Source organism: Melozone crissalis, unplaced genomic scaffold (assembly GCF_028551555.1).
Source record: "Melozone crissalis strain CALT ecotype California unplaced genomic scaffold, PUWL_Pcris_2 ptg000086l_1, whole genome shotgun sequence".
Taxonomy (NCBI): Eukaryota; Metazoa; Chordata; class Aves; order Passeriformes; family Passerellidae; genus Melozone; species Melozone crissalis.
Genome location: NW_026535863.1, coordinates 1,226,689 through 1,254,356, shown reverse-complemented (window position 1 = coordinate 1,254,356; position 27,668 = coordinate 1,226,689). Strand labels below are relative to the sequence as shown.

The following is a 27,668-nucleotide window of genomic DNA, read 5'->3' as shown; positions in this document are numbered from 1 at the left end:
AACACTTTTATGCATTTCAGCATAAATACTTGAGTGCTGAGTTGTGAGGCAGCCAGGTCCCTCCAGTGCAGCTTTGGTATGAGCCCAGCTGGGCCCCTCAGTACAGAGAAGAGGGAAATGGCAGCCCAGCAATCCAGGTGAGCCTGTGGGGCTGAATGGGGGAGAGAAGGCAATTTTCACAGGAGTGTGCTGTGGGGTGAGTGCCCCAGCACCTGAAAATGACCCAATCTTACACAGAGTGAAAATCGAGTGCTTGGCTCCCTTTGTGTGACCCCTGAGGAAGAGTGAGCAGGTTCCAGGGTTGCTGAGATAACACTTCCATCCTCTGAGAGGTGGAAGCAGCTCTGGAAAAAGTGGGTTTTGCATCTTTTCTAAAACTGAATCGAGTGTGGCACAGTCCATCCCAGTGGTTGCTGCACTTTGGCTTTTGAAGCGCTGCATATGGAACACTGGGAGAGCTGCAGGGGTGGGAGCACCTGGAGGAGGAGGATCTGTCCCTTGAGCATCCCAGGGCCATTTCCTGGGGGCGTAAGACATAAACAGAGACATGAACTAGTCAGATACACCTTCTGCCTGGAGAAACCCTGCCAGGGAGGGAAGGGCACCTGCCTCTCAGCCACTGTGTGGGCTGAGCTGGGCGGGACAGCCCGGGGCAGGTTTGGAGACAAGAAATGCAGCCGGGCAGAAATGCAGCCAGACAGAAGTGCAGAGCCCAGAAATGCAGCTGGACAGAAACGCAGAGCCCAGGAATGCAGTGGGACAGAAATGCAGCTGGACAGAAATGCAGAGCCCAGGAATGCAGAGCCCAGGAATGCAGCCGGACAGAAATGCAGAGCCCAGGAATGCAGAGCCCAGAAATGCAGTGGGACAGAAATGCAGAGCCCAGGAATGCAGAGCCCAGGAATGCAGTGGGACAGAAATGCAGAGCCCAGGAATGCAGTGGGGCATGTGCTGCCACAGCAGGCGCCCGGGAGGCCGAAGCACAGAGCCAGAGCCGCGTGTTTCCAGCAGCCCCGGCTGTCTGTGGCAGGACAGGGCAGAGCTGCCGGCGGGTCTGTCCTTCACAAACCTTTCAGGGTAATTTGTGTTGATGGGATCCGAGCGTCCCCGGGGCAGAGCTGCGCTGGGAAGATTCCTTGTGGGTGTGTTTGTGCCCGCCTCTCCTCGCTGGGGAAGCAGCAGGGTGTGTGTATGCCCAGCTGGGCTCTGCCCCCCTTTCATGTTCCTTATCTTGCCGAGGCTCTGGGCTCCCTGCGGGGAGCTGACAGTTGCTGTAATCGCTGTGCGTGCAGAGGCAGAGCGCTCCATCTGCTCCCTACCCCGAGTACCCTGTGCCATTGTTCCAGCCCAGCTGGAGGAGATGCCCTGAGAGCAAGGGAAAATGAGCAAAGCCGTGTCAGCACAGGTATCCTTCCCCTCCCGAAGCAGCTGGCTCTGCACGCTGCCTGGAATGCTGTCCGTGGCAAAGAGCCAGAGCACGGCTCGTTGCACAATCGCTGGGTAATTTGGAATAGCTGGCAGTGGAACATGAGGACATGGCCTCAAGAACTTGTTGCCTCGTTCTTTCCTGTTCTCTTGGAGGACTTGGTTCTCTCTGCCATGCCATGGCATGTCCAAGGGACTGGCACCAAAAAAGGCTAGTGTTGTGGTGTGATTTCAGGGTTTATCTCAGAACCCCGGGTCCCTCCCCTGATCATTCCCTCCCAGGTGTGTCAGTCACCTCTCCTTTCCCCTCCCAACACTGTCTGTCAGTTCTGGAATTCCAGAAGGGCATTGAGTGATTGGCAGATTCAAAGGATGCCCTGTACCCCAGGGGGGCATTGGGCCATCCAGGTGTCCTTTGTCCCTTTGTCCCTCCCCTCCTGTCCCTGCTTGGTGGCTCCCTGCCCCTTCCCTGCCCTCTCCCCGGGGTTAAAGGAGCAGCAACCACGGGCCCAGGGAGTTCTGTTGGAGCTGCTGCTGCATTCAGAGGCTTGGATTCTTTATTCAGAATAAAGCTCTGGACCACCAAAATGTGAGGACTGTGGCTGTGCCTCAGCAGCGATCTGGGGGCTCTGTGCCCTCACCAGCTCAGTCCCTGCTGCAGCCACTGGTGTTCCAGCCTGGCTCTGGTGCCAGCACTGCTCGGGGGGATCTGGTTCCATCCCTTTCCTCGAGGCCCCTGCTAGGATATGGGATTTCTGTTGGGATCCCAGTATGCTGGCACCAAAAGGGAATGTCTTGTGTGTAGCTGGATGGTACCCCAGACACAGCTCCTGGTTTTGGAGAGGTGATGCCACAGTGCCCAGTGCTGCACAAACTCAGGGCAGCACAACATGAAGTGCAGTTTACTGGGACCCTCTGGCTCACTCCTTGGCACCCCTTCCCTGCTTTCACAGACAATTCATTTGTGCTGCTGATCCAGCTAAGCTGATGTGAAATTGGTCTTGGCACAGAGGGCAGTGAAAAGAGGCTGTTCCATGTGCAGGACTGGGAGCACTGGTTGTGCTGCAGAGCACTGCAGAGCACCTCTGCCTTGTCCATGAACCCCTGGGCAGGGCACTGGAGCTCTCCAGCCAGGTCAGTGCCTGCAGTGCTTCAGCTCCTCAGGGCTAATGGGGGCATGAATGCTCAGCTCTGTCCTGGTGCCCTGCTCTAATCCATCAGTGTCACTATGAATTCCCAGAGGGTTTCAAATCTGAGCCAGTGGACTGAGCAGTTTCTGTTCCTACCTGCTTTACTGCTCAGCACTGCACAGGATTCTCAGTACAGCCACCCTGTGTGCACTTTGGGTGTTGCCGGGCTTGCAAGGGTTGCAGGGGTGAACAGAGAGATGAGAATCTTGACTCCATGATCAGAAGACTGGATTTATTGATTTATGATATATATCACAGTAAGACTATACTAAGAGGAATAGAGAGAAAAGTTCAGAAGCTTGCTATGCTAAGAATAGAATAGGAATGAATAAACAAAGGAGCTCTCTCTGATTCTGTCCCAGAGAGAGCTCAGTCTTTGATTGGCCCTTAATTGTACACATCCAACATGGGCCAATCACAGATGCACCTGTTGCATTCCACAGCAGCAGATAACCATTGTTTACATTCTTTCTCTGGGGCCTCAGCTTCCCAGAAGAGGGAAGAATCCTAAAGAAAGGATTTTTCTGTGTCTGTGACACTTTGGGTAGCAAGAACCAAGTCAGGTCTGTGACACTTCCGCCAGCCTCTGCTGCCTGGCCATCACACATGGAGGAGTCTGGACTGTGGATGTGTTGTGCTTTAACCCCAGCTGGCAGCTAGGCACCAACACAACCCCTTGTTGTAATGGCAGGAGAAGTGGAAGGTGAAAGTGAGAAAACAGGTGGGTCGGCATGAAGACAGGTAAATAATGAAAAATAATTTTTAAAAAATGTAAGGGGAGAAAACTAACAAAGAGAGGAAAATAGAAACCAAGAAAAACAAGTGATACAAGAAAGCAATTGCTCATCACCAACTGTCCTAAGCCTGGCCAGACCCCACCATCCCCCCACCCTCTGTTTCAGGGTGAGCATGGCATCACAGGTCTGGGATATCCCTGTGGTCAGTAAAGGACAGCTGTCCTGGCTGTGTCCCCCCAGCTCCTTGTGCACCCCTGGCCCAAAGCTGGTTGCTCAGGGTGAGGGGCAGAACAGCTCCTGACTCAGCAGGAGCTGAATCATCCCTGTGGGATCAGTGCTGTGCTCAGCACAGATCCCAAACAGCACCACAAGGTGCCATGGAGAGCTGTACCTCTGCCCCAGCCCAAAGCCCTGCAGGATGTGCCCTGCTTGCCACACTCACTCACTGCACCTCTGCCAGGTGTTCACAGTCAGTACAGCTGGGGACATCCCAGCTCTGGGAACAGGAATGAGCTGGGCCCTGGTGCTGCTGCCTGAGCAGCAGGGAGGGGAAGCTGCACACCAAGAGAGAGCTGGCTTGATGGGTTATTTTGGTAACCCACACTAAAAGAATCACTAAATGGTCTGGGTTGGAAAGGACCTTAAAGCTGATCTTGTTTTCACCCCTGCCATGAGTAGGGACACCTTCCACTATCCCAGGGTGCTCCAAGCCCCATCCAGCCTGGCCTGGGACACTTCCAGGGATGGAGCAGACACAGCTCCTCTGGGCACCCTGTGCCAGGGCCTCCCCACCTTCACAGGAAGGAATTTCTCCCCAGGATCCCACCCATCCCTGCCCTCTGGCAGTGGGAAGTCATTCCCCCTCATCCTTGCACTCCATGCCTTTGTCCAAAGTCCCTCTCCAGCTCTCCTGGAGCCCCTTTAGGCACTGGAAGGAACTCTAAGGTCTCCCTAGAGCCTTCTCTTCTCCAGGTGAGTACCTCCCCAAAAAAGCCAATTAATTGCCCTAAAAGAGAGACCAATTCCTCTAGCTGGGCAAGACAAGATACATTTTCAGTATCTAAACCAAAAGTTAGTGTGGAGAAGACAAAATGTGTAGGCTAGGGACAGTTTACTCCCAGGTAACAAACTGAACTGGGTACAGGTTCAGGTACCAAAGTCTGGGATCATTTGAGACAGGGGCAATATCCAGCACAGACACAGCACCCCAAAACAGAGAGGCCATGGCCCAGTGGGTGAGTTCCTCAGGAGGCTTTGAATTCTAAATGAAAAACAACTGTACTTGCTAGAGAAGCTGTTTCAGCTTTGACAAATGGCAGGTTTGGTACCACAGAGCAGCAGGAAAGGCAGGAAAGCAGCACTGAAAGAGTCTGGGCTGAAGCAATATTTAAAGTGAGCAGCCCCTGCAATGTGGGCTTGCAGAGAACAAAAAAATAGGGCAGGTAGTGAAGTCTAGGCTTGCAGGAGCAGGATTAGTACACTTGGATGAACAAATAATCTAAGATTTAAAAGCAGAGAATGTATTTAAGGTCATTAAACCAGGCACTTATTTAAGGATTACCTCCAAGAAGCCAGGCTAATAGCATGGTGAGGTTACAAAGCCAAGTGATCAAGGGAGAGAATGCTGATATTAATCTTGCTCATGAAATGGTAATCTGTGGGCAGACACCGCTGCACTGAAAGAACCTCACAAACAAAAACAGAGCCCAGCCCTTTGGGGTTCCACTCTGGCAACTCAGGCACATCCTGCCACTTAATTGGACACTCCCTGCGGGGGCAGGATCAGGTACAAACAGGGTTTAATCACATAATTAGAGATACACCTACTGCACACAGCCAGGGTTCTGCAGGCCTTCCCTACAAACCACTCTGGCTTTGTCTTCTGCCTTGTAATTCCTGTATTTAAGGATTCCCAGCCCATCTGGATCAGGACTGTTTAAAACAGGAATGAATTCAGTGCTGTCTAGTTATGAATAGTTTTCAGTTCTAAATGGAAGATTTATCTTGGCACCCAGCAAACATTCCCAAAACCCTTATGGAGAATCCATGTCCTCCCATCAAGGTTTGGCCTGAGGTCAGTGGATTAATCATTCTCCCTGAATTGTTGCTCTGTTTGTTGCAATGCAGCACTTGAGGTAAAGTGTGCAGGTCGGTGTGATGACATAGAAGGTTGTTGAGGTTTAGAAATTATATCCCCCGATTCAGTGTCTCCATCAAGACTCCCCAAACCAGATGCCTCTCACTGTCCCCCTTCCCCTCCACCTTCCTGCTCTGGGGAGGGGATGGGATTGAGAATTGGAGGCACAAAAGGTGCAAATCATGAGTTTAGAACAATTTACTGGAAACAGCTATGAGATAAGAAAGTGACCAGTAATAGCAACAATATTAATAACACAAGGTATAAGGCATTATTTATTTACACGGAGAACCACAATACCCAACAGCTCTTCCCAACCACACCATGCTTTTCCCCACCAAAAGGGAATGTCATTATGTCTTTCTCCCCTCATTGCCACCTTCCCACCCTGGCAGTGAAGTGCATGGTATGGAATAACAACCTGCACCCACCCACATGGCTCCAGGCTCTGCCTTTCATGGCTGCTGGGAAAAAATTTCACCCTGTCCTGGCTGAAACCAGGACAAATGTGCAGATTTGTGCGGGGAGATGAACGTCCTGCTCTGCAGCCAAAACCCACAGATGTGCACTGGGCTGTTGCTACTCTCAGGTGCATCCCAGGAGCATCCTCACCTGCACATCCCTGTCCTTCCCAGGGCCCTGCCCACACCCCCCTGGGGCACACCAGAGGATCCCCACCCACCTGGATTATGCAGTTCTCCTTACAAGAAAGTGAAATCCCTGTTAAGGAGCTGGCTGCTGGAGTGTGCTCCTTCCTGCTGCTGGAGCAGGACACATCCCTTCACCTGATCCCAGGTGATGTCCAGGACCTGCCATCTAAAATTTAAAATAATTAATAAAATCAAATCTATTAGAGACAGAAAGGGTCTTTCAGAGCCAGAGAATACAATCTGTCACTGAGGAGCAGGGTCCCCACACTGCTGAGGTGCCCCCTGATCCAGCCTGCAGTGGGCTGGTGTAAGGCTGGTAGCTGTGGGGTCAGCTTAAACAAGAGCAGGAAATCCCACAAACTCACTGCCAGCCCCCCTTCCCCAGCTGCCCTGCTCCTGTGTGGGAATTGTCCCCACAGGCATCTGGGCTGGGTTCTTTGGAAGAAGAACCAACCTTCACTTGGAAGGGAGTGTCTCTCCCTGCTGATCCACTCAGAGGGGCCCCACACTTCTGGAAGGAGCCAGGTCTAAAAGCAGGGTGAGTGCCCAGGACTGAGGATGGATGTGTGAAACAGCACTTGGGGAGGAGGAGATGACCCTGAGCTCTGAAACAATGGAGCTGTGGTGAAGCACTGTCCCCTGAGTGGTGCAGTTTGATGGCTTCACTCTCACCATGCACGTGCCCTCAGCAATCCCCACGCCTGGGTGGGTGTGCTGTGAGCTGGGGATGAGAGGAGCTGCTGCCTCAGTCAGTATCTGGCTGAAATGCAGGCAGCAGGCTGCCCCTGTCCATCTGAGTGCTGGGAAATGTGCATGGAACTCCCAGGCCATCCCTTAACCCTGTCCCTGCCATCAGAGCAGGCAGGCACAGGGTTAAGGATGTTGTGGTTTTGGGAATTCAGTGGTAGAAGTGAATGTGCACACATTATTTATCCAATTCTTCTGAGAGAGAACAGAAAGCAAGAGCTGCAGAGTTGTACATTCAAAGAAGTTTCATCCAAGCTGCTGGAGAAGCCCCAGGCCCACAGCACAGCCACAGAGACTGTATCACAGATACACAGCTAGGCCAGAATTTTTGGAAGGTGTCATATTCACTGAACACACAGATTGCAGCCAAAGTCTGTGCCTGGGGCCATGACAGCATTACCAGGCTCAGGGAAATCCTGGAGTGTTGGGAAGGATCTAAGTTTGACAAGAAAGTCTCACAGATATGTGTGCTTAGCAGAAAGATTTTTAAATGTAGAGTCTGGAGAAGGAATAGAGATGGAAGCAAGTTTTGATATAGAAGAAAAGAATTGCTGAGCCAGTCTTGCTGGATAACCAAGGAGGCAAAGGGTGTGTTAGTTAGAAGGGGTTTTTATGGCTTAGAGCAAAGGATAAACCCTCCTCAAACAAGAAGATGTTTTTACCAAGCAGAAAGAGAGCAGAGGCAAACAAGGCAGCAAAGTTGCAAGTAGAAGAAGGTCTCAGAATTTCCCACTGCAAGAAAACTGAAAAACAACTTCTAGCTTAAACTGCAATGCACTAACTTTTAGTGACTGGAGAACAGTAACATGAATATGGTAATTATAGTACTTATGATAGACTACAGATAAAAGTTAAGGTATAGATTGGTTCTGCTGTATTAGGATGCTCAGCAAAGAAAAGTATATAATGCATTGTAACCAAAAGAAAAGTATATAATGCATTTATAACCTAAACTAAGGGTCTCCAGGCCTGCCTGCAGCTGAAGCTGACAGCTGTAGGCACAGCTCTGCCACTCACAACCCTGCACTGCTGTAACCTCTTGGATACAATAAACTGCATTTTGGAGAGCCCCTGGAGTGCCACATCTCTCATTCAGGCTCTCACACTGGAGAAACAAAAACCTCTGCTGCTCACAGAACTGGTCTCCAGCAGGAAAAAAGAATGTGTGCAAGAACGCCCCAATAGCCCCTTGGACTTGACATGACCATTTAGTTAAACTAAATCAAAAGCATTTCAGGTCCCAAGGAATGGGGTTTGGGTGTGCAGCAGCACCAGCATCTGTAGGACTGAGGGAATTCTTGATAGTACTCAGCTGTGGGAGGGCACACTGAGGGAAACTGAGGCACACTCATCTCCAAACATGTGGAATCACTGCTGTGATGTCCTTTTCACAGACTCACACAATTATTGAGCTGGAAAAGACCTCAAAGACCATCAAGCCCAAGTTGTGACCAACCCCCACCTTGTCAACCAGCCTGGAGCACTGAGAGCCATTTCCAGTCCTTCCTTGCACACTTCCAGGAATGGGGACTCCCTGGGAGGCCCCTTACAGTGTTTAATCACTTTTCAGAGAGGAAAATCCTTCCTGATGTCCAACCTGAACCTGCCCTTGATGCCACATGAGACACCCAGCACAGCCTGGGGAGTGGGGCTGAGGCAGTGCCAGCACAGGTTGCAGATGCCCAAGTCAGAGCAGGCACTGAGACAGGAATTAAACGTGTCAAAACCGCAGCTGAAACTGGACCAGGGCACCTTTAACACCACAGCACAGCCCAATCTGATTTTGTCAGCTGAGCTGAAAACAATGCTCACTGCACTCAGCAATACCATCTGAATTTTCTGCTTTGGCAAGGGGTCTGGCCCATCTCATGTGGTGGTGCTGCAATGTTTCTAACAGAGAATAAAATGGGATAAATAAAATTCCCTCTTGTGTGATTCTGTACCACTGGCAGTCCAGGCCCTGCTCCACTGCTCAACAGCACTGGTAGAGCTGAAGGACACTTGGAGCAGTGGAAGTGTTATTTCAGGTCAGAGCATTTGAAAAACATCAATCAAATCTTTAAAGTTTTATAACTAGTTTAAAAATTATGATTTTTTTTAAATCAGTGTGGGCACTTTTTTTTCCCATACATTGTACAATTTAGATTAAACTTTGCTCAAAAGTTGAAGATCTCCTTAGTAATTTGGAACAACAGAACCAAATGTATTGCTTTGAATGAGCAGATTAAATTCTTACAGTGTACCTGGTGTCTAAAATGGGAGGCTTTGAGAAAGGAAAAAAAGAGAACACTGAAGTATTTGTAATACAATAGCAACAATTGGAAGAATTAAATCTAATTTGATCTATTTTCTCTTTTAACCTACAGGAAAAGTATTCCTAAATCTGGATTTGCAAAGGTCCCACTAGACATGCAGTGCTGGTGTTTTTTTCCAACTGAGAAAAGCACAATAGATTATTTTTAAAAAACCAAAAAACATCTAACTGGGTTTTTTTTCTTAAATAAAAAAGAATAAAAAGAAACTAAAATATTGTAACTATTTATCTCTTTCATCCTCCAATAGCTCATGCCCACTGCAGGTGGGATCCCTCCTATCTGATCATGAACATCAACAGCTGCAAAGGTTTTCAGGGGCAGAGAGTGACAGGACTAGGCAGAGGATGGTTTAAACTAAAAGAGGAGAGATTGAAACTCAGTGTTGGGAAGAAATTCTGCCCTGTGAGGGTGGGCAGGCCCTGGCACAGGGTGCCCAGAGCAGCTGTGGCTGCCCCTGGATCCCTGGCAGTGCCCAAGGCCAGGCTGGACAGGGCTTGGAGCAGCCTGGGATAGTGGAAGGTGTCCCTGCCCATGGCAGGGGATGGGATGAGATGAGCTTCAAGGTCCCTTCCAACCCAAACCATTCCATGGTTCTGTCATTTCAGTTTTTTCTGTCTCAGACTACCAGGACTATCGTGGTCTTCTTTACCAAACACTTCACTAAGGAGATGGTCACAGCTAAAAGCACTAAAGCCAAGGTCATGCTCAGTGAGGTTAGGCCAAGCAATTAAGATAAAACAAATGAGAAAAAAGAACAGGAAGAGAAGTTCTTTCAGGTCTCTTGGAGCACAGTTTGGGGATTATTAGTAGTTTAATATTGATTGGATTCTTCAAATATATACCAGCTTGAAAGCACTAAGCAAAGAATTTGGGCTTGCTGAGGATCAAAACATGAAAGAGAAGACTTATCTTTAAAATCACATTGCACACCTTGGTGTATGTTTGCCCTTGGTGTCCATCACCCAGCTCACAGGTACCCATTTTGTGATCACTCCCCACTCTGCTGTGGGGATGGCCATGATGCCTTGAGAGGCCACCCAGAACAGAGCTAGACAGTGTTAAAGGAATAAAGGAGATATTAATTTAAAAGGCCTTCAAAGGATACACCCTGGGCAGTACAAGAACCCTGCTGAGGGTACACCCAAGACAGCTGGCAAACCATGAGTTCTCACACTTTTATAAATTTTGGTTCATTTCCATATTGGGGTTAATTATCCAATTCCAGCTCCAGGTTATGCAGTCCCATCCTCCCAGTTTGCTCTCCTCAATTCCCTGTTGTTTACGCTTTTAGGGCCTGAAGCTGCAGCGGTGTCCTTGTTTTGTCTAACTAAACTGTGAGAACTCCCTGACACTCCAGATGAAATTTAGAGCTATATACTAATGCAGTACAGAATGTGGAAAATATGAAAGCTAAAACTTAATACATCAGCCAAATTCCCTAAACACAGTTTAGTGCTTTCTTATAGCCCACTTGTTTTTCAGTCACACATTACACTAGGTATCCTTCTTTGGAAAAACAATTATATCAGTGTTATTTGTGGGTTTTTCCCCTTCTTCCACCTCTGACCCTCTCTCAATCCTCTGGTCCTTTCTTGCCAGAGTGCTTTTGCCTTTCTTTCCTTTCAGGGCACACCCACACAGGTTTCATTCCACGCCTTGGGCTCAAATGATCACAATGGGGTTGATAACAGCAGGAGCAGCATCCTCAGCAGGTGTCAGTTCCCTGTCCTGGGGATCAGTTCATCCCTCCCCTCCATGTACAAATCCAGCCTGGCACAATTCCACCACACTCCTGCTAAAAGTAACGCCTTTATCCAGGCTGCTTGCAGGGCTGGAGATCTGTACAGGAAGAGGAAAAATCACCTACTTTGTTATTGTTCAAAACTGTTTCACGTCCCTCCCCTGCTGCAAAAACTCAGCTCAGTGCAGGAAGAAGGAATTTCCTGAAACCGATGCTGGTGCTGAGGCCCTCAAGGATGGATGGAACTCCAGGTATCAAATATCAGACCTGCAAACACAGCAGCTGCTTTTACCCAGGGAGTGAGTTTGGCAATTGCAGGAATATTTCTGTTAATATAACCCTTGGGACATACCACAGGGGGTTTATGCTTTCCACTTAATATCCAACTTCAACTGGGGCATTTAAATACCAGACCTAATGATTCCTGTAGATCCTATGTGGGCCTCCAGATCTGGCCCTTTAGCTTTGAGTCCTTTCCATTCTGTGAGTCTCCATCCCACTAATGGCACTTGGCACTGACCCTGTAGTCCCTGTGACTGCAGTGGAGCTGCCTCCACCCTCCTGGGACAGGGATTTTTCTTTTTCAGCCCAGAGCGCCTGGAGCACGGGCCCTGTGGGTGCCCACCGGGCAGAGGTGGGGCTCTGGGGCTGTCCCTCAGCAGATCCCGGGGTGCCCATGCCTTGGTCCCAGCTTTGCCCGGGCGTTTCACTGCTGCCTTTCCCCGGGCTCACTGCGCCGGGACAGGGAGAGTTCTCACCCAGGACCCCGTGAGTGCAAGGCCATGAGCGGCCCTTGGTCCCTCAGGGCTCCTTCCCAGGGCAGCAGCCGCTGATTGTGGGCTCCCCAAGCTGAGCTCGGAGCCCTTGGCCAATAGCCAGGGGTCGGCAGTGTTGAGCCCCCTGCCCTTCAGCCGCTGGCTCCGAACAGAGCGATCCCCGGCCCGGCCACAGCGACCCGACCCCAGCCTGGCCACAGCCATCCCCGGCACGGGACAGAGCGATCCCCGGCCCGGGACAGAGCGACCCCCGGCCTGAAGCAGAGCCTGAAGGGGGAAGGCGCCGGCCCTTGTTGGCGGGAAGACTGAACCCCGCCCCCTCCCCGCCCTTTGTTACGAATCAGCCAATAGTTCGCGCAGAGTGGTGACAGACATTTCTGTTACCCAATGGTCTACAGGTGAGCGCATGCCACGCCAATGAGAACAGCGCAGGGAGCCAAACGCCCCGCCCCTCACTTTATAAAAGGTGAGCCCGGTAAGAGCTACCGCTGTTGCGGTGCTGCCCAGACACGTTGCGCGTCTGTCCCGGCGCTCCTGAGCCATGGTGAGTGGGGTGAGGGCCCGGCGGGGCTGGGGTAGCCCGGCGCCACTCCGCGAGCTGCAGTAGTAAGGGGAGGGGGACGGGATGTACAGCGGGACGGCCCCGCCGGGCCTTGGGGAACAGTGGGTCTCGTTTCCCCGAGCCGTGTCTCGTCCCGCGCCCTGTCGCTCCCGCCGTCTCGTCCCAAAATGGTGGCGGGCTTGCCGAGAACATGGCGGCCCCCGGGACCCTCAGGGGCTACAGCTCCGTCCCGGGCACCGTCAGCCCCCGGCGCCGTCTGTCCGTGCGGGCCCTGGAGCCCGCAGAGCGCGGGAGAGCCGCGGCGTGTGGGGCCGGGGCAGCTGCGCGCGGGGTGCGCGACCCGCGGGGCCGCAGGGAGGGAAGGAGGAGCCCGGCCCACCGGCCTGGGAGGTGCCGAGGTGCCGCTCCCCCGCTCCTGCCCCGCGGCTGTCCGGGGGCTGGGCTCATGGGCAGAGTTCCTGAAGGACTTTGTGAGACGGGCTGGCGAGAATGCGCTGACAGGTTGAGTCACCTGGAAGGGCAGTCTGAGAGGTGTGGCGGGGCTGGGGTGTCCCACAGGACACGGTTCAGGTGCTGAGCTGGGCAGCGCTGCTGGAGGCCGGGATGGGCGTTCGGCTCTTCCCCGCGGGGGTGTTGCCTTCCTACTGCTCTGAAAAGTGATTGTCAGAAGGTTACATGGATTTACAAATGTAGCAAGACTGCTGCTGGAGGCATGTGAATGTGTGGGAAATACTTGTTGAGCTGAAAATTATTGTAAGTTAGAGTGTTGGTGGGATGTGTTGAGGTTCTTGCTGTTACCCTTCTCTTGGGGGCTGTTTATTGTCACGGTTTTCAGATAAAGTCAAATCAAGAATACGAATGCAGCCCCTGGTCTCTGCAAAGGATGCAGGTTCCCTGGAGTCCCATCCCAGGGAAACAGCGTTTCTCCATGTGATGTGCTGCTGAGTTTGGCCTGAGCTGGCATTCTCAGGAAACTTGGCTTTCCATCAGCCTCACACAGGTGCAGCTGCACCTTGGGCACCGTGCTGGGGAGCGCAGGGACCCAGAGCCTGATCCAGCAGTGCCGTGGGGGAGCTGGAGGGCTGCAGCAGTGAGGGCAGCAAGGGGCTGAGACTGCAGCTGCTGGAAGGGCAGTGGCAGGACAGGGCAGTGCCCTTCACCTGGAGCCCATCCTGTAGAGAAAGGAAGCAGAGACTGGGCTGGAGAAATTCTGCCTGAAGCTTTGTGTGCCTGCAAATAGTGTATATAAGTGTGGGGAAAGCATTGAGTGTTAGTTAAGTAAATAAGAGGATTCTGTAGTGGCTTGAATACAGCATTTACCAGCACTGTCTGTATACATTTAATCCTTGTTCTGAAGCTCATCAGTGATGTGTGAAGGCCCTGAGCTATAATGAGTGTGGCAGTTCTCTTGCCTGTCATTCCAGCGTGGAGCCGGTGCTTTTGGAATAGAATTGGAGCCTCGTTCTTCAGTATTATTGGTCTGTGAAAAGGCCATGCAGCACAAAATGGGCAGGGAATCTGTTAGTGTCTGACAGAGGTTTGTGCTTCATTGAATAGCCACATACTACTTAAAAGTCCTTAGTAGAGTTGTAGGAAAGCAGTTGAAAGACCTCTCAAAGCAGGACTCAGAGTAGCACCAGGCCAGGCTTTGTCACTGACCTTGTCTAGCCAAGTTTTGAAAGCCTCCAAGGATGGAAATCCCCTCCCACTTCTGCAGTGACCCGTCCCAGGGCCACACCATTCCACTGGGGAGGCTTTTCCTGACACAAACCCGAGCCTTGCAGCAACCTCTGAGAATCTGCCCTGGAGCCACCTGCAGAGCAGAGGGAGCCTTCTTCTGTGCTCCCCACGTGTCTCCTTTTGTTCCCTGGCTCATGGCTTGCCCTTCTGAGGACAAGAGCACTCGTGGGACATTCAGGCTGGTTTGTGTGGGAGCCTCCAGGATCTTTGCAGCAGGGCTCCCTCTCAGTTATGCTGTTTGTGCAGGGAGTCGTTGCCCAATGTGTTGAACTTTGTATTTTGTCCAAGTAAACATGCCACGTTTCATGTAGCACCTGCTCTGTGGCTGTAGTGCCAAGCTGTGCATTCAGAGCTGGAAGGGACACACAAAGGTCACTGAGTGCAGCTCCTGGCCCTGCTCAGGACACCCCCAGGAGTCCCACTCTTTGTGTTGAGTTCTGTCAGCCCTGGGGTTGTGACCTGGGGAGCCTGTTCCATTGTCTGGTCACCCTCTGGGGGAAGGATGTTTTCCTCATCTCCAGGCAAACCTCCCCTGGCACAGCTTCCCTTGGGTCCTGTCTCTGGTCACCAAAGAGCCTCCTCTTGTGGGGAACTCTAGACCATGACCAAACTTCCCCTCTTCTCTGGCTAACCAAGCCAATGGCCTCAGCTGCTCCACATACCCCTCTCTTTACCCCCTCCATCTCTGGTGTGCTGTAGTCCTTACACACCTTGCAGTGACCTTTCCCAGCTGCTTGAGGGTTTCTCCAGCAAGGCTTAGGTCACTGGTAGGACCTCAGGGAAGGATTCAGGCTGGCATGGTGATCTCTGTTCTTCTGTCCCTGCAGAGAAATTTCAGGCTGTCCTAAAGGGATGTTCCCTGAGTCACTGCCATGATCTGCTCTCTGTGGCACTGCTGCCAGCTTTCCTGTCACCTCTTGCACACTGTGCAGGTTGACTGTGTGTTCCCTGCCATGGCAGCACTGGCCCAGCTCAGTGCCTCAGCCTGGAGGGTGGTGGTGTAATGGCTTTGGAGAGGAGAAGGGTGGCAGCAGCTCTGAGTGATGCTGCTTGCAGAGAGGATGTGGGCTGGACACCTGAATGTATGGCTTGGATGGAGGGGAGCTTAAAACAGTTCAGTGCTGTGCTTGAGGACAGGTGATTCTTTTTTTTTTTTTCTTTTTTTTTTTTTTTTTGTTTGACAAATACAAATTTTAATTTAATGGGGTTCCCAATGAAACTGTGAAAGGACTGTGCTGCTTTTCTGCATTGACTACGGATATGGACTAGGCAGTTCCAGGTCATAGAATCACAGACTGGTTTGTGTTGGAAGGGACCTTAAAGACCATCCAGCTTCATCTCTTCCACCAGACCAGGTTGCTTCAAGCCCTGTCCAGCTTGGTCTTGGACACTTCCAGGGAAGGGGCAGCCACAGCTTCTCTGGGCAGCCTGTGCCACCCTCACAGGGAAGAATTTCATCCTAATGTCTAATCTAACCCTATCATCCTGCATTTTAAGGCCATTTCCATTTGTGCAAAGTCCCTCTCCAGCTCTCCTGGAGCTCCAAACTCCCTCTCCAGCTCTCCCTTTAGGCGCTGGAAGGGGCTTTAAAGTCTCCCTGGAACCTTCCCCAGGATGAGCATCCCCAGCTCTCCCTGAGGGGCTCCAGGCCTGGAGCAGCTCCGTGGCCTCCTTTGGACTCTCTCCAGCAGCTCCAGCTCCTTCCTGTGCTGGGCCCAGGGCTGGGGCAGCTCTGCAGGTGGGGCCTCACCTGAGCAGGGCACAGGGGCAGAATCCCCCCCTGCCCTGCTGCCCCTGGGGGATCAGCCCAGCACAGGGGGGGTCTGGGGGGCCAGAGCACGGGGCTGGGGCTGAGCTTCTGATGCACCAACAGCCCCATGTCCTTCTGATCCACCAACACCCCCATGTCCTTCTCATGCACCAGCACTCCCATGTCCTTCTGATCCACCAGCACCTCCATTCCTTCTCCCCAGGGCTGCTCTCTGCCCATTCTCTGCCTGGCCTGTACTTGTGCCTGAAAGGACTCCTGCTTGTCCTGGAATTCCAGGGAACCAAATTGTCTCATCCAGTCACAGGGTCTGAACAGAGTTTTGAGTAAGTCACATCAAACTGAAGTCTGTGTAGGCTCTTCTAGAATGTGCTTTACTGACATTGAAAACTAGATGTTGAATATAAAATGCCACAGATGGACCAGGAGTTTGGAGGTGTTCCTATTATGGTTTGGCTTTTACCACTTGAAGTCCTGTGCTGCAGTATTAAAGAAATTGGGTTGAAACTCTGGACATTAGAGGGAATTTGGGAATTCATAAATGGATAGGAATAGATAATTTTGCTGCCATGAACTATTTTCTATATGGCTTTCATGAGGTTTTATCTGGTGTTGAGGAGTTCAGTACCTTGTGTACAGCAGCATGGTTTGAGGTCTGATGGGTCTGTATTTATGGAGGGTTGTGAAGGGGTTTGTTAGGCAAAGCCTTTCCTACTGAGTGACAAAGTTTCCTCAAGGGGTCTGGAGAATATTTTTTTGGTTTTGTGTACATTAAATGACGTGCTTCCGGGTCCTGGGAGGATTTTGTTGCTTCTGGGTGTTGCTGGGCTCTGGGTGTTGCTGTTCTGGACACTTAGGCCAATAAGAGGTGTGATCATCAGCTTTTCTAAATATTGGGTTTGGTATGAAGAGGGAAATTGGCTGAAGAACTTGAAAGAGTTGATCAGACTCTTCCTGTCTGATTGAAGAATAACAAAGAGAAATGAGCTTGTAAAAATGATAATGTCCAAAAGGGTTTTTCTGGGCGGAGCTGATGATGCCTCAAAGGGCTTTTGTGTCCTGTTGTGTTTTGTGCCAAACGCCCCCAACACGGAGACAATAAGGCCAATGTTTAAATGGCTTTGCGGGCTGGCAGTCCCCCCGGGCGTGCTGAACAAGGGCAGTGGTGTTTGTGCTGAGTCGTGCGTTCTGTCCCTGTCCCGCAGCGCGAGTGCATCTCCATCCACGTGGGGCAGGCGGGCGTGCAGATCGGCAATGCGTGCTGGGAGCTCTACTGCCTGGAGCACGGCATCCAGCCCGACGGGAACATGCCCAGCGACAAGAGCATCGGCGGCGGGGACGACTCCTTCAACACCTTCTTCAGCGAGACGGGGGCGGGGAAACACGTCCCGAGGGCTGTCTTTGTGGACCTCGAGCCTGCAGTCATAGGTAACACTGCAAGGTGTTATTCATGAGAAGCTTGGCTAGGCCAATGTTCAAGCAGCAATCAATTTATTAATTAATATGGTAAAGTATGAGCAATCCAGCACTGGGGGGAAGTTTTCCCTCCAGCTGCACACCCATAGTTGAGGCTTATGGGTATTTATAGGGGTACTTATGACAGCGACCTGATGAGGTCGTCAGGGTGAGAAAAGGATGAGAATCTTGTTTGAAGATCAGAAGGCTGGATTTATTGATATATGATATATAATACATTATAACTATACTAAAAAGAATAAGAAGAGAAGTTGCAGAGGCTGCTAAGCTGAGAATAGAATAGAAAAGAATCTAAAAACAAGAGAGTTCTCTGTCACTGTGTTCCAGAGAACTTGCCCTGTGATTGGCCCTTAATTGTACACATGGAACATGAACCAATCACAGGTGCATCCTATTGCATTTCACAGAGGCTGATAACAATTGTTTACATTCTCTTTCTGGGGCCTCAGCTTCCCAGAAGATTCACAAATCCCAAAGAAAGAATTTCTATGAAAAAATGTCTGCGACAGGTACTCATCAGCTTTCTCAGCAGTTTCTATTCCAATTTTTACTCATCAGCAGTTTCTATTCCCAATTTTTACGTCACAATTCTATACACTATTGTGATTTAGTTTTTCTCAGGATGTATCCCAAAAGGAGCATCCCCAGATGGTGCTGGTCCAGTTTCCAAAAGAAGAATCCCATCTGGTGAGGTCCAGCTCTCCAGATGTGGGTCCACCTTTTAATTGCAAGGACTATAAATCTCATAACAGTGATGTCCAGCTTCCCTTGGTCAAAACTTTTAATCCTTGAGTTGATGTTCATCTTCCTTTCTCAAGCTGCTTTTCTCTGCTTTGTTAAGGTGTGAGATAAGCATATTTCCTTTATATATATTCCAAAGCTATAGTTTCAAGGATGCAAGCAATATTCTAAAATTATACTTGAAAAGGTTATTATTACAAAACTCTTTAAGGCTTAGCTACAAGCAGAAAGTTCCTGTCAAAGAGCAATATCCTTAAAGCTTTAATTCAAATGCTCCTAAATCAACTTAAGATTTATAAAGGTTAATTGCAAACAAAAGATAGGTTCAAAGGCCTTCTTCCATGCTTTGCTTTCCTCAGTTATTATTAGAATTCACCTTTATAACTGTCCCATGGTTGGTTTCCACACATTTCACAATCACAAATGCACACGTTGCCTGTATGTACCTGACACCAAACACAGCTTCATATTTCACAAAGGCACTGGAGAACTTTGCCACATGTTATTGCGGCATAAATACTTTTGACTATTGGTTTTGGCTGAGGGATCCATTCCTCTAGTCCTGAAAAATGCTTTGGGCTTTAAATTTTTAGTGCATGAAGCTTGCCTACACCTTCCTAGTGATGGAAAATGCTTGGCTTTATTTTCATTGAGACTGGCAAATGGGCTCTGTGGAGCTTTCAGGAATTTCAGCATTGCCTTCTGCCAGGCTGTGGAGTTAAATGGGTCTCATGAACACACTTCATGCTTTTGCTATGCAAGGAGCAGTTACAGCCCCTTGGAGCAGCATGGCATAATGTGTGCTGCAGTCAGTAGAACCTCTTTAAGAGACACAATAGATATCATTAGGAAGATTCCTTATTGTGCACAGGAATGATTGCTGTAGTTTCCCAAAGCAATCTGTGGAAGCTGAACAGAGCTTGCAGAAATGAGTTCCCATAGCTGGCCTAAATTCAGAGATTTCTCAACATGCACTTCAGCTTCCTGGTGCCTTAACTTTGAGAAACAGTCTTCTCCTGAAATGTGTTCTGTTCCAAGCTCTGACAACACCATCTCATGGTGTTCAGGTGTGATCCCATGCATCACCTACTGACCAGTCCTCCATCCTGGGAGAGTGGATGCACTGTCAGCTCAATGTGAGCTCCTGGTTTCACAAGACCTTCATCCCTTGTGTCAGGAATCCTGGTTTTCCTCTCACCAGTGTGTGCCAGAAGTAATTGTTCTGGAGCTGGTTTTTGGCTATCTTGTCTCAAGTAGTGATTTGGGGCTGTTACAGCAGAGGCCTCTGTTGCCTGTGCTTATGCAGCTGCTGTGGTTTATCTTTCTGCAATACAGAGCTGGGGAGATGTGACTGTGGCCACTCCTCTGTACCCAAACCATGGCTGTTCTGTAACTTCTGCTCAGTGTAACCCACCAGACCCCTTCTTGTGGCTAACACAGCAGATGAACCTCTCAGGGGAGCAGAAGCTGTGTGGCTGTTTCAGTGTGGGAGTGCTGGGCTATAACTTTGAAATGAGCCCAGGCACCCTTGGCCATACACTGATATTCCCAGGAGCTGTTGCAGGTCTGGCTTTGTGCTTTTTTGAACCCTGTGGCTGTTGCCTCCTCTGCTCTGGCCAGGTGGTGGCTCTGAGCAACCAGGAACAGCTCAGAGTGAAGATGAGACAGGTGGCAAAACAGGGCAGAGGAGTCTTGGAACAAATGCCAAAAGGCAGTGAGTGTTCCAGTGCTTGTTGGTGATGCAGGTGTAGTGTGGGGAGATGGGAAAGATGGGTAATACTCAAAGTTAGGGCTTTTTGTTAAAGGTTACATCCTGTGCCTTTCTGGGAAATGGCTGTTACTCCTCCCTGGCTAATGTGGAAATTACTGCCCCAGTTCCCTGGGCAGGGCTCATGAGTCCCCATTCATGCAGCAAGTCCCTGTGCACTGAATTTATGAAAAACCATCTTTGTGCATGCAGCTGCCATGTGTGCACAGGGGTTTCTGTCCTTCCACATCAGTGCTGGCCTTGCATAAAGCTGCAGGATGGTGGATATGCACCACCTCTGTGAATGTGGTGGGAAAATACCATCAAACTTTCCACCACAAAATAGGGCAGTGATATCTAGGAATTCAACACAAGTGTCTTTAACAGTCTACCCCAGCTAGACTTGAAAGCATGAAGGATAAAATGTCTGGGACAAGCTGGTTTGGCTGTCCCCTCACCCAAGTCCTTTGTTCCAGACACTTGTGGCTGATCCTCTGAACTCTACAAGTTTTGTTACTTCCCAAGGACCATCCTGGCTCGTGCTACCTCTGCCAGCATAGGATAAAGAACCATTTTATTTTGGTTCTATATTTTTCCCTTATTACCCATATTTGTCCCTTGTAATGTGGAGAAGTATTATAGGAAGTCTTAGACACATGGGTATTTGAGTGGTAAATTTTTCCAAATTGTTTTTATTTTGATGCAGTCTTAGAAATACTTTAGACTGTTGGATTGCAGACTGGAGTGGGAGTTGCTCAGCCTAAACTGGTTAAATGCTACCTTTTTTTTTATGTCTTAAGTTTTACTTTTCTTTGTCTTGCTTGTTCTATTTCAGATTAATGAATACATGCAAGCAGGCAACTTCAGCTGTAGTTAATAAGGCTCTCTGCTGTCCACCTGATTTAAATTAAAGAATGCAATACTGCAATAGCACACAAGAGTGGTTTGAGCTAAACCAGAGACAAAGCTCTGATCAGTTTCTGTACCTTTCTGGTAGGACAGAGCTTTAGCCTGCTGGATTTAAGTGCATATTTCTGGGAACTGGTGGCTCCAAATCAGTCTCCAAATGTGTAACTGCTGGGGGATGTGGTGCTACGGCTTACAGCTCAGTGTTCAGATAATTGCTCTAAGAGCTTCTCATCTCTTTTGAACCCTTCTCCACCTTTGGCACAAAGTTCAGTGAAGAGAAAGGGACATATAAGCAGAGTTGGCTCTGCTTGCCCACAGAAACTGGGATCAAGCAGAATCCTGGAGGGATTGGGAAGTGAAGGGGAAAAATGGGATTTCAGCTACTGGCTGCAAAATGGGCCTTAAGTTGTCTTAAACTGGAAAAATGCTTCTGCTATAGTCCAGATTTTAATTGCTCTGACAGGTCAAAATTCTAAACTTTGGTGTAAAATAGAGAAGTTTCCTAAGCAATAACTTAATTTTTCTTAGTTATTCAGCATTTAGGTTGTGGGAAGGCACCTACTGATTGGTATTTGCTTTTTATCTCTAAAGGTTTAAATACATTATTCTGGACATGCCTAGAAGTTTGAAAAAGCTGGTTTATATAGAAAATTTACTTGAAATATTTATATATTATATAGTATATTTCTTGTCTCTCCCCAGATGAGGTTAGGAATGGGACATACCGACAGCTCTTCCATCCTGAGCAGCTGATATCTGGCAAAGAAGATGCTGCAAACAACTATGCTCGAGGTCACTACACAGTGGGGAAGGAGATCATTGATCTGGTTCTAGAGCGCATCAGGAAGCTGGTAAGGCTCCACTGCAAGCTCTGAAACATCTCTTTTACAGGGTTTGGAAATGAGGTTATCAAATATATCAACTGTGCTTTCATTTCTTTGTGGTATGAGAATCTGTGGACTTAGTGTGCATCTGCTTTTGTTCTTAGCCAGCTGAGAATAGCTGGGTTTCTGCTGTCAGATATGGCTTTTAAGTGGCCTAAAATGCTGATGAGGCACCTAAAACTTCATCTATAGTTTCATGTTTAGAAAGTCAGAACCAAAAATTATGATTTGCATAGTTCCTGCTGGAGAAGGATTGGTGTCTGGCTGTGGCTCTTTCAAGGAATTTTAAATAAGAGTGCTTGTTTCTGTGGTTTGGATTATTGTTTGCATTTCCTGCTATTATGATTTCTGGATTAATTTTATGGTAATAACAGTAGAAAAGGAATAAATCTCAGTAAGTTGGAATGTTTCAGCTTCCCCAGTTCTTCAGTCATGTGGCAAACTTATGAAGGGGGCAGTTTAGGAAGTTCAAGTTCCCTGTTTAGGGCTGCTAAGCATGTCCATTGCCCAATCTGTGTCACAAAGGTGGTAATTCTCATTGCGCAAATTCCAGGTGCTTTGATATGGAATTATAACTGAGTCTTGGTGTAAAGTCCACCTTTTGCAGATTACAACTGGAATTATTCTCAACGCTTGACTGCCACAGTCTCTAATTAAAGCAATGATAAATTTGCAGCAGGCTTTACTTTGACCTGAAAAACAGTCATGATTTCTTTGTACAAGCTGTTGGCAGTCCCTGTTAGTCCTGGGAGCTGAGCATCATGTGGCACCTCTTTGTGAGGACAGGGCTGTCTGGTTTTGTCTCCTGAGTGGGGTGAGTGGGACTGGCACTGTAATGGGCTGTGACAGCTCACTTCCCCCAGCGGAGATACACGCTTGGCACTCCTGCAGCATTGCTACAGTAGCTCTGGGATGGGGGATTGCTCCATTTTTGTGCAGTTGGAGAATGCCAAGGAACTGTAAGGGATAGATAGTGTGTAGGTCTTTGAATATTCCTGCTTTTCTTGCTCATTGTTAATGGCCTCAGCTGAGAATTGGGGATAGAAGGAATTTTAAGCTAGTGATTTGAAGTGGTCGCTATCCAATACATAGGGGGTTTAAACCAGCCAAGAATATTGCTTTTCCTGGGACACCTCCTTGACTCTTGGTGGATAAATTCTGTATTTCTGAAGCTTGAGCAGTTGGTATGGGTCAGAATTCAGAGCTGTCTTTCTTGAGCTTGACTGGGGATTCTTACTGCACACAATGTCTTGAACACCTGTATTTTCTCTTGCAGTCAGATCAGTGCACTGGCTTGCAGGGCTTCCTGATTTTCCACAGCTTTGGGGGAGGAACTGGATCTGGTTTCACCTCTCTGCTGATGGAGCGCCTCTCAGTTGACTATGGGAAAAAATCCAAGCTGGAATTTGCCATCTACCCTGCACCTCAGGTCTCGACAGCTGTTGTGGAGCCCTACAACTCCATCCTGACCACCCACACCACGCTGGAGCACTCTGACTGTGCCTTCATGGTTGACAATGAGGCCATTTATGACATTTGCCGTAGGAACCTGGACATTGAACGCCCAACCTACACCAACCTGAACCGCCTCATCGGTCAGATAGTGTCTTCTATTACTGCCTCCCTTAGGTTCGATGGTGCCTTAAACGTGGATCTTACCGAGTTCCAGACCAACCTGGTGCCTTACCCTCGCATCCACTTCCCGCTGGTGACCTACTCCCCGATCATTTCAGCGGAGAAGGCGTACCACGAGCAGCTCTCCGTGGCCGAGATCACCAACGCCTGCTTCGAGCCCTCCAACCAGATGGTGAAGTGTGACCCTCGGCACGGCAAGTACATGGCGTGCTGCATGCTGTACCGCGGCGACGTGGTGCCCAAGGACGTCAACGCTGCCATCGCTACCATCAAGACCAAGCGCACCATCCAGTTTGTGGACTGGTGTCCCACTGGGTTTAAGGCAAGTTTTGGTTCCACCGTGATTTCTTAGGTATTGGAATATGAATCCCAGTATTACCAGTTAGATTGTGCCTGGGCCAGTCTGACCCTCGCTGCTGGGCCAAAGGCGGCAACTGTGGTGTAATCACCCCAGAGATACCTTGGCTTGCTGGAGATTGCAGCTGGGCACTGAACAAGTCCAGGCTTGTTAGGAACTCCGTTTACCTCAGGAGGGAAGGCTTCAGGCGATGGTGAGGAGGAAAAGGAGATGGATTCTGCTGGAGGGTTTAATATCCAGAGGTTTATTCCATGGTTACAGAGGTCTGAATGTGAGCAACAGCTCCAACAGAATCCGACCACATGGCTTGATTCACCTTTTTAGCTCAGGGACAGGGGAAGGGGAGGGAACAGGTGAGCCACCAACCAGGTGAGAGGGGCAGGGTCTCGGGGGGGGGATGACACCTAGACAGGCCAATGACCCCTGGGCGTAGGGGCATCTTTTGAACTTGACCAACCACACGACGCCTTGCTGGAATGTTAAGCCTGATTGACAGGACTCACTCAGCGAGGGGGCGAGGGGGAAGAGGTATAGGCACACCTGGGAGGTGACCTGGAAGTCTAAAATGGGACATTGCAGCACACCACAACACTTAGGTTTCTCATTCACTGTCCTGGGTGGTGGGTGCTGTTTTGTTGCAATAGGGCAGGGTGGTGGAAATGCTGCCAGTAATAATTTTCTTCATAGTTATACCAATTCTAATCGGAGGGTTTCTAAACTGACTCGTTCCTCTAATAATTGGAGCCTCAGACATAGCATTCCCATGAAGAAACAACATGAGCTTCTGACTACTCTTCTTCAAAGTGTCTCCTTCAGAAGTCACTCAGAGTAAGGCCACAAGAGCAGCCATTCCAAGTCCATGCACACACACACACCCCACAGATAGCTCAGCAGAGGACAGACAGGAAGGCTCTTTGTATGGTGTATTCCAGTGAAGGTTTATTGCATCCACCACTCCAAGGGATCAGGGACAAAGGCACAACCACGTGCTGTGCACAGGCTTTTGTGTGGAGTCAGTGGCAATGACCTGAAGGCACAGGGCAGGACAAAGGGCAGCAATGTGTAGGGGAAATGGGGGATGAACAGTTGGGGTGGGCAGGGTCAACTGGCCACTGGGGGAAGCAATCTAATGTAGATTGGCACTAGTGCTGCACAGCACCATGGGGGATGTCTTCTCTCTCAGCCTAGGTGGGTGTCACAGTGGTCACTAGGGTTGCAGGATGAAGAAAGAGGTGAGAATGTTGACCTCATGTTCAGAAGGCTTGATTTATTATTTTATGATATATATTACATTATAACTATACTAAAAGAATAGAAGGAAAGTTCTCAGAAGCTAGCTAAGCTAAGAATAGAAAAGGAATGAGTAACAAAGTTCTGTGTCTCAGCAAGAGTGAGACCCAGCTCTGCCGTGAGTGGTCTGTAAATCCAAACATCCTCCCGAGACCAATCACAGATGCACCTGTTGCATTTCACAGCAGCAGATAACCATTGTTTACACTTTGTTGCTGAGGCTACAGCTTCTCAGAAGGGAGAAAAATCTTAAAGGATTTTTATAAAAAGATGTCTGTGACAGGTGGGGAAAACTCTGATATGTTCCCACAATGGAGTGTGTTTGCTCTGAGCTGTTCTGTAGGTACCTGGTTTGTATTCTGAGATGTGGAGATTTAGGTTCTCATGCCAGGGCTGTTTGGTGAGTCACACATTTTAATCAACTCCTGTTGTCTGACTTTGATTATTGTCACTGTCAAACACCACTGAGAAACTCATGGTGTCTCTTCCACCTCTCCTGTAGGTTGGCATCAATTACCAGCCCCCCACTGTGGTTCCTGGGGGTGACCTGGCCAAAGTGCAGCGGGCAGTCTGCATGCTGAGCAATACCACGGCCATTGCCGAGGCCTGGGCTCGCCTGGACCACAAGTTTGACCTGATGTATGCCAAACGTGCCTTTGTTCACTGGTATGTTGGAGAAGGGATGGAGGAGGGGGAGTTCTCAGAGGCTCGGGAAGATTTGGCTGCACTTGAGAAGGATTATGAAGAAGTGGGCACAGACTCGATGGATGGAGAAGATGAAGGAGAAGAATATTAAATCCAACAGTGAATTGCAAGTCTTTGCCATTTTACTGCCTCTTTAGTAGCAATGTAAATGATGTCAACTGATTGGAATAAACTTCTTTAATCAAGAACTTTGGTAGTGTCCAAACACTATGTACACTCATTAACTACATGCAGTCAGCAGTCCAGGAGATGGAATTCCTTTCTGAAGAAGGTAGCTGAATAAAATAACCATGCTATGGTTCAGTCAGCTCTTGCCCTTTAAGCATTGCTATGTGAAGAGCTATTAGTGCCCAGAACATGAGACTAGAATGAGCTGGAGCTTTTCCTGGAAGGTGTTAGGTATATATTTTCCAAGACTCTAGAGCTGGTGTCACAAGAGGCAAAAGAAGCTGTGTTACCCATAGAAGATGCAAGACCTTCAAAGCTGGAGGCTGTTTGGGTTAGTTGTCTCCTATTTTTAGAGAGGGCCATAACTTAGAGATGCAGTAACCTGGATGGGGAGCAGATGTCCTGGAGGGGTGTGCCATAGCATGGTGGACCTGCCACTGTAGCCAGAGCCTGGGCAGTGGTTGCCCTTGTGTTGCTGTGCCCTCCCACAGAAGGAACTGCAGTTCTTGTCTGCAGCTCTCTAGTCAGGCTTCTCCTGAAGCTGTCTGGAGAAAAATCTCTGGGTTAACTGGCCACAGTTAAACATCTTAGTTTTCCCTAAAACTGAGTCTTTTGCAGAAGTAATTATTCCATGGCTTCAGCTATGAATGCTGCCATGCTTCTGTGTAAGCTGATGGAACAGGAGAGGATTTGGCTAATCAGGTTTATCTTCAGTTGTGAGCAGCCTCTGTCTGAAACCTTCTGCATTGTCTGAGTGGGGGCCTGGGCACACAGTGAAGCACAAACCAAATAACTGCATTGTTGTAGAGCTGGATGACTGAGCAGTCTCCCCCACAGCAATGCCAAAGGTGGAATAGTTAATCTGATGATTGAATACTGAATGTGATTATAGGATACCAAAGCCTGACTCAAAGATGAGATTTGGTCTGGAGAACTTTCCCCATCCAATTTCAAACTTACTCATATTCCTTCTGATTTAATAGCAGAGCATGATTCAGGCCAAGCCTTGAAGTGTGTTGGTTGCAGATGTGCTCACCTGCTTGGCAGGAGCCTCAGCTGAATGTGCAAGATCCTGAACTCCTTTCTGCATGGAAGCTTCAGTGCTCGGGTAATGCTGCAGTATCTGACATCCCTCACAAAATGGGGCCCTTTTCCTGGTCCCAGTTGGCTGCACTTGTTCTAGGTGGGGGTGTCACCTGTAATTTAGAGTAACAGGCTGCTGCTCTTGATAGAAGGTCCCAGAACAACCTGGTCTGTGAGAGCTGACCAGGAATTTCTTTGGCTCTTTTTCTGGATCACTGTATATTTTTTTAGCCATTGTGTTGAGTCAATCTGATTTGCAGCTGGAAGTTACCAGTTTTACAAAGATGGGGAGAGCAGTCTTAGTGCTTTATCACCTCCATGGTTGTGTCAGACAGGCAGCCCTGCTGCTGTGCAGGATGTGTGGCAATCACACCTCCTGCCATTCAGCACAGCTAGTGTGGCCAGTGTTTCAGTGAGTTTCTCATTTGTTTTTCCTTGTGGTTTTATGTTCCAGGGTAGACATAACTGTCATGAATTTGAAGTCCTGTTGATTAACATATTTTCCTGCTTACTGGTTGATTAAGCAAATGTGTTTGGTGGGGCCCAGGGACAGACACAATTCATTCCAGTCAGAAGGACTCCATGTTGGCAATCATTCAGGTTTTAATGGGATGGCAGTTCCCAGAGAGAAACGTGCGCAGGGCTGTTTGGTGCTGTGCAAGGATCAGGTTTTCACCCCAAACATCCTGCATTGCCAGCAGATCATGGGGGTGCTCTGTGCCACAAGTGCAGCACCATCATTTCCTTTGGAAATTAATTGTGTTGGAGTTGTGGGTTTCTGAACCAGCCTTTAGTGAGACCTTTTAGCAGTGATTTGGCTTTTCTGTGAGGAATTTGGTTTCATTGAAGCCTGGCCTACTCTCTCCTGTAAATAGTGTCTGGTT

The 27,668-nt window shown here is 49.1% G+C and overlaps 1 protein-coding gene across 1 annotated transcript; it reads left to right on the top strand.

The window, feature by feature from the left end:
- Positions 1 to 12,216: 12,216 nt before the first annotated feature.
- Positions 12,217 to 25,746, top strand: LOC128946786 (tubulin alpha-8 chain). Its single transcript, XM_054290753.1, has 5 exons — positions 12,217 to 12,262; positions 16,994 to 17,216; positions 21,364 to 21,512; positions 22,822 to 23,502; positions 25,331 to 25,746. The coding sequence occupies exons 1-5, from the start codon at positions 12,260 to 12,262 to the stop codon at positions 25,622 to 25,624; spliced, it is 1,350 nt and encodes a 449-aa protein (XP_054146728.1). The 5' UTR covers positions 12,217 to 12,259; the 3' UTR covers positions 25,625 to 25,746.
- Positions 25,747 to 27,668: the final 1,922 nt, after the last annotated feature.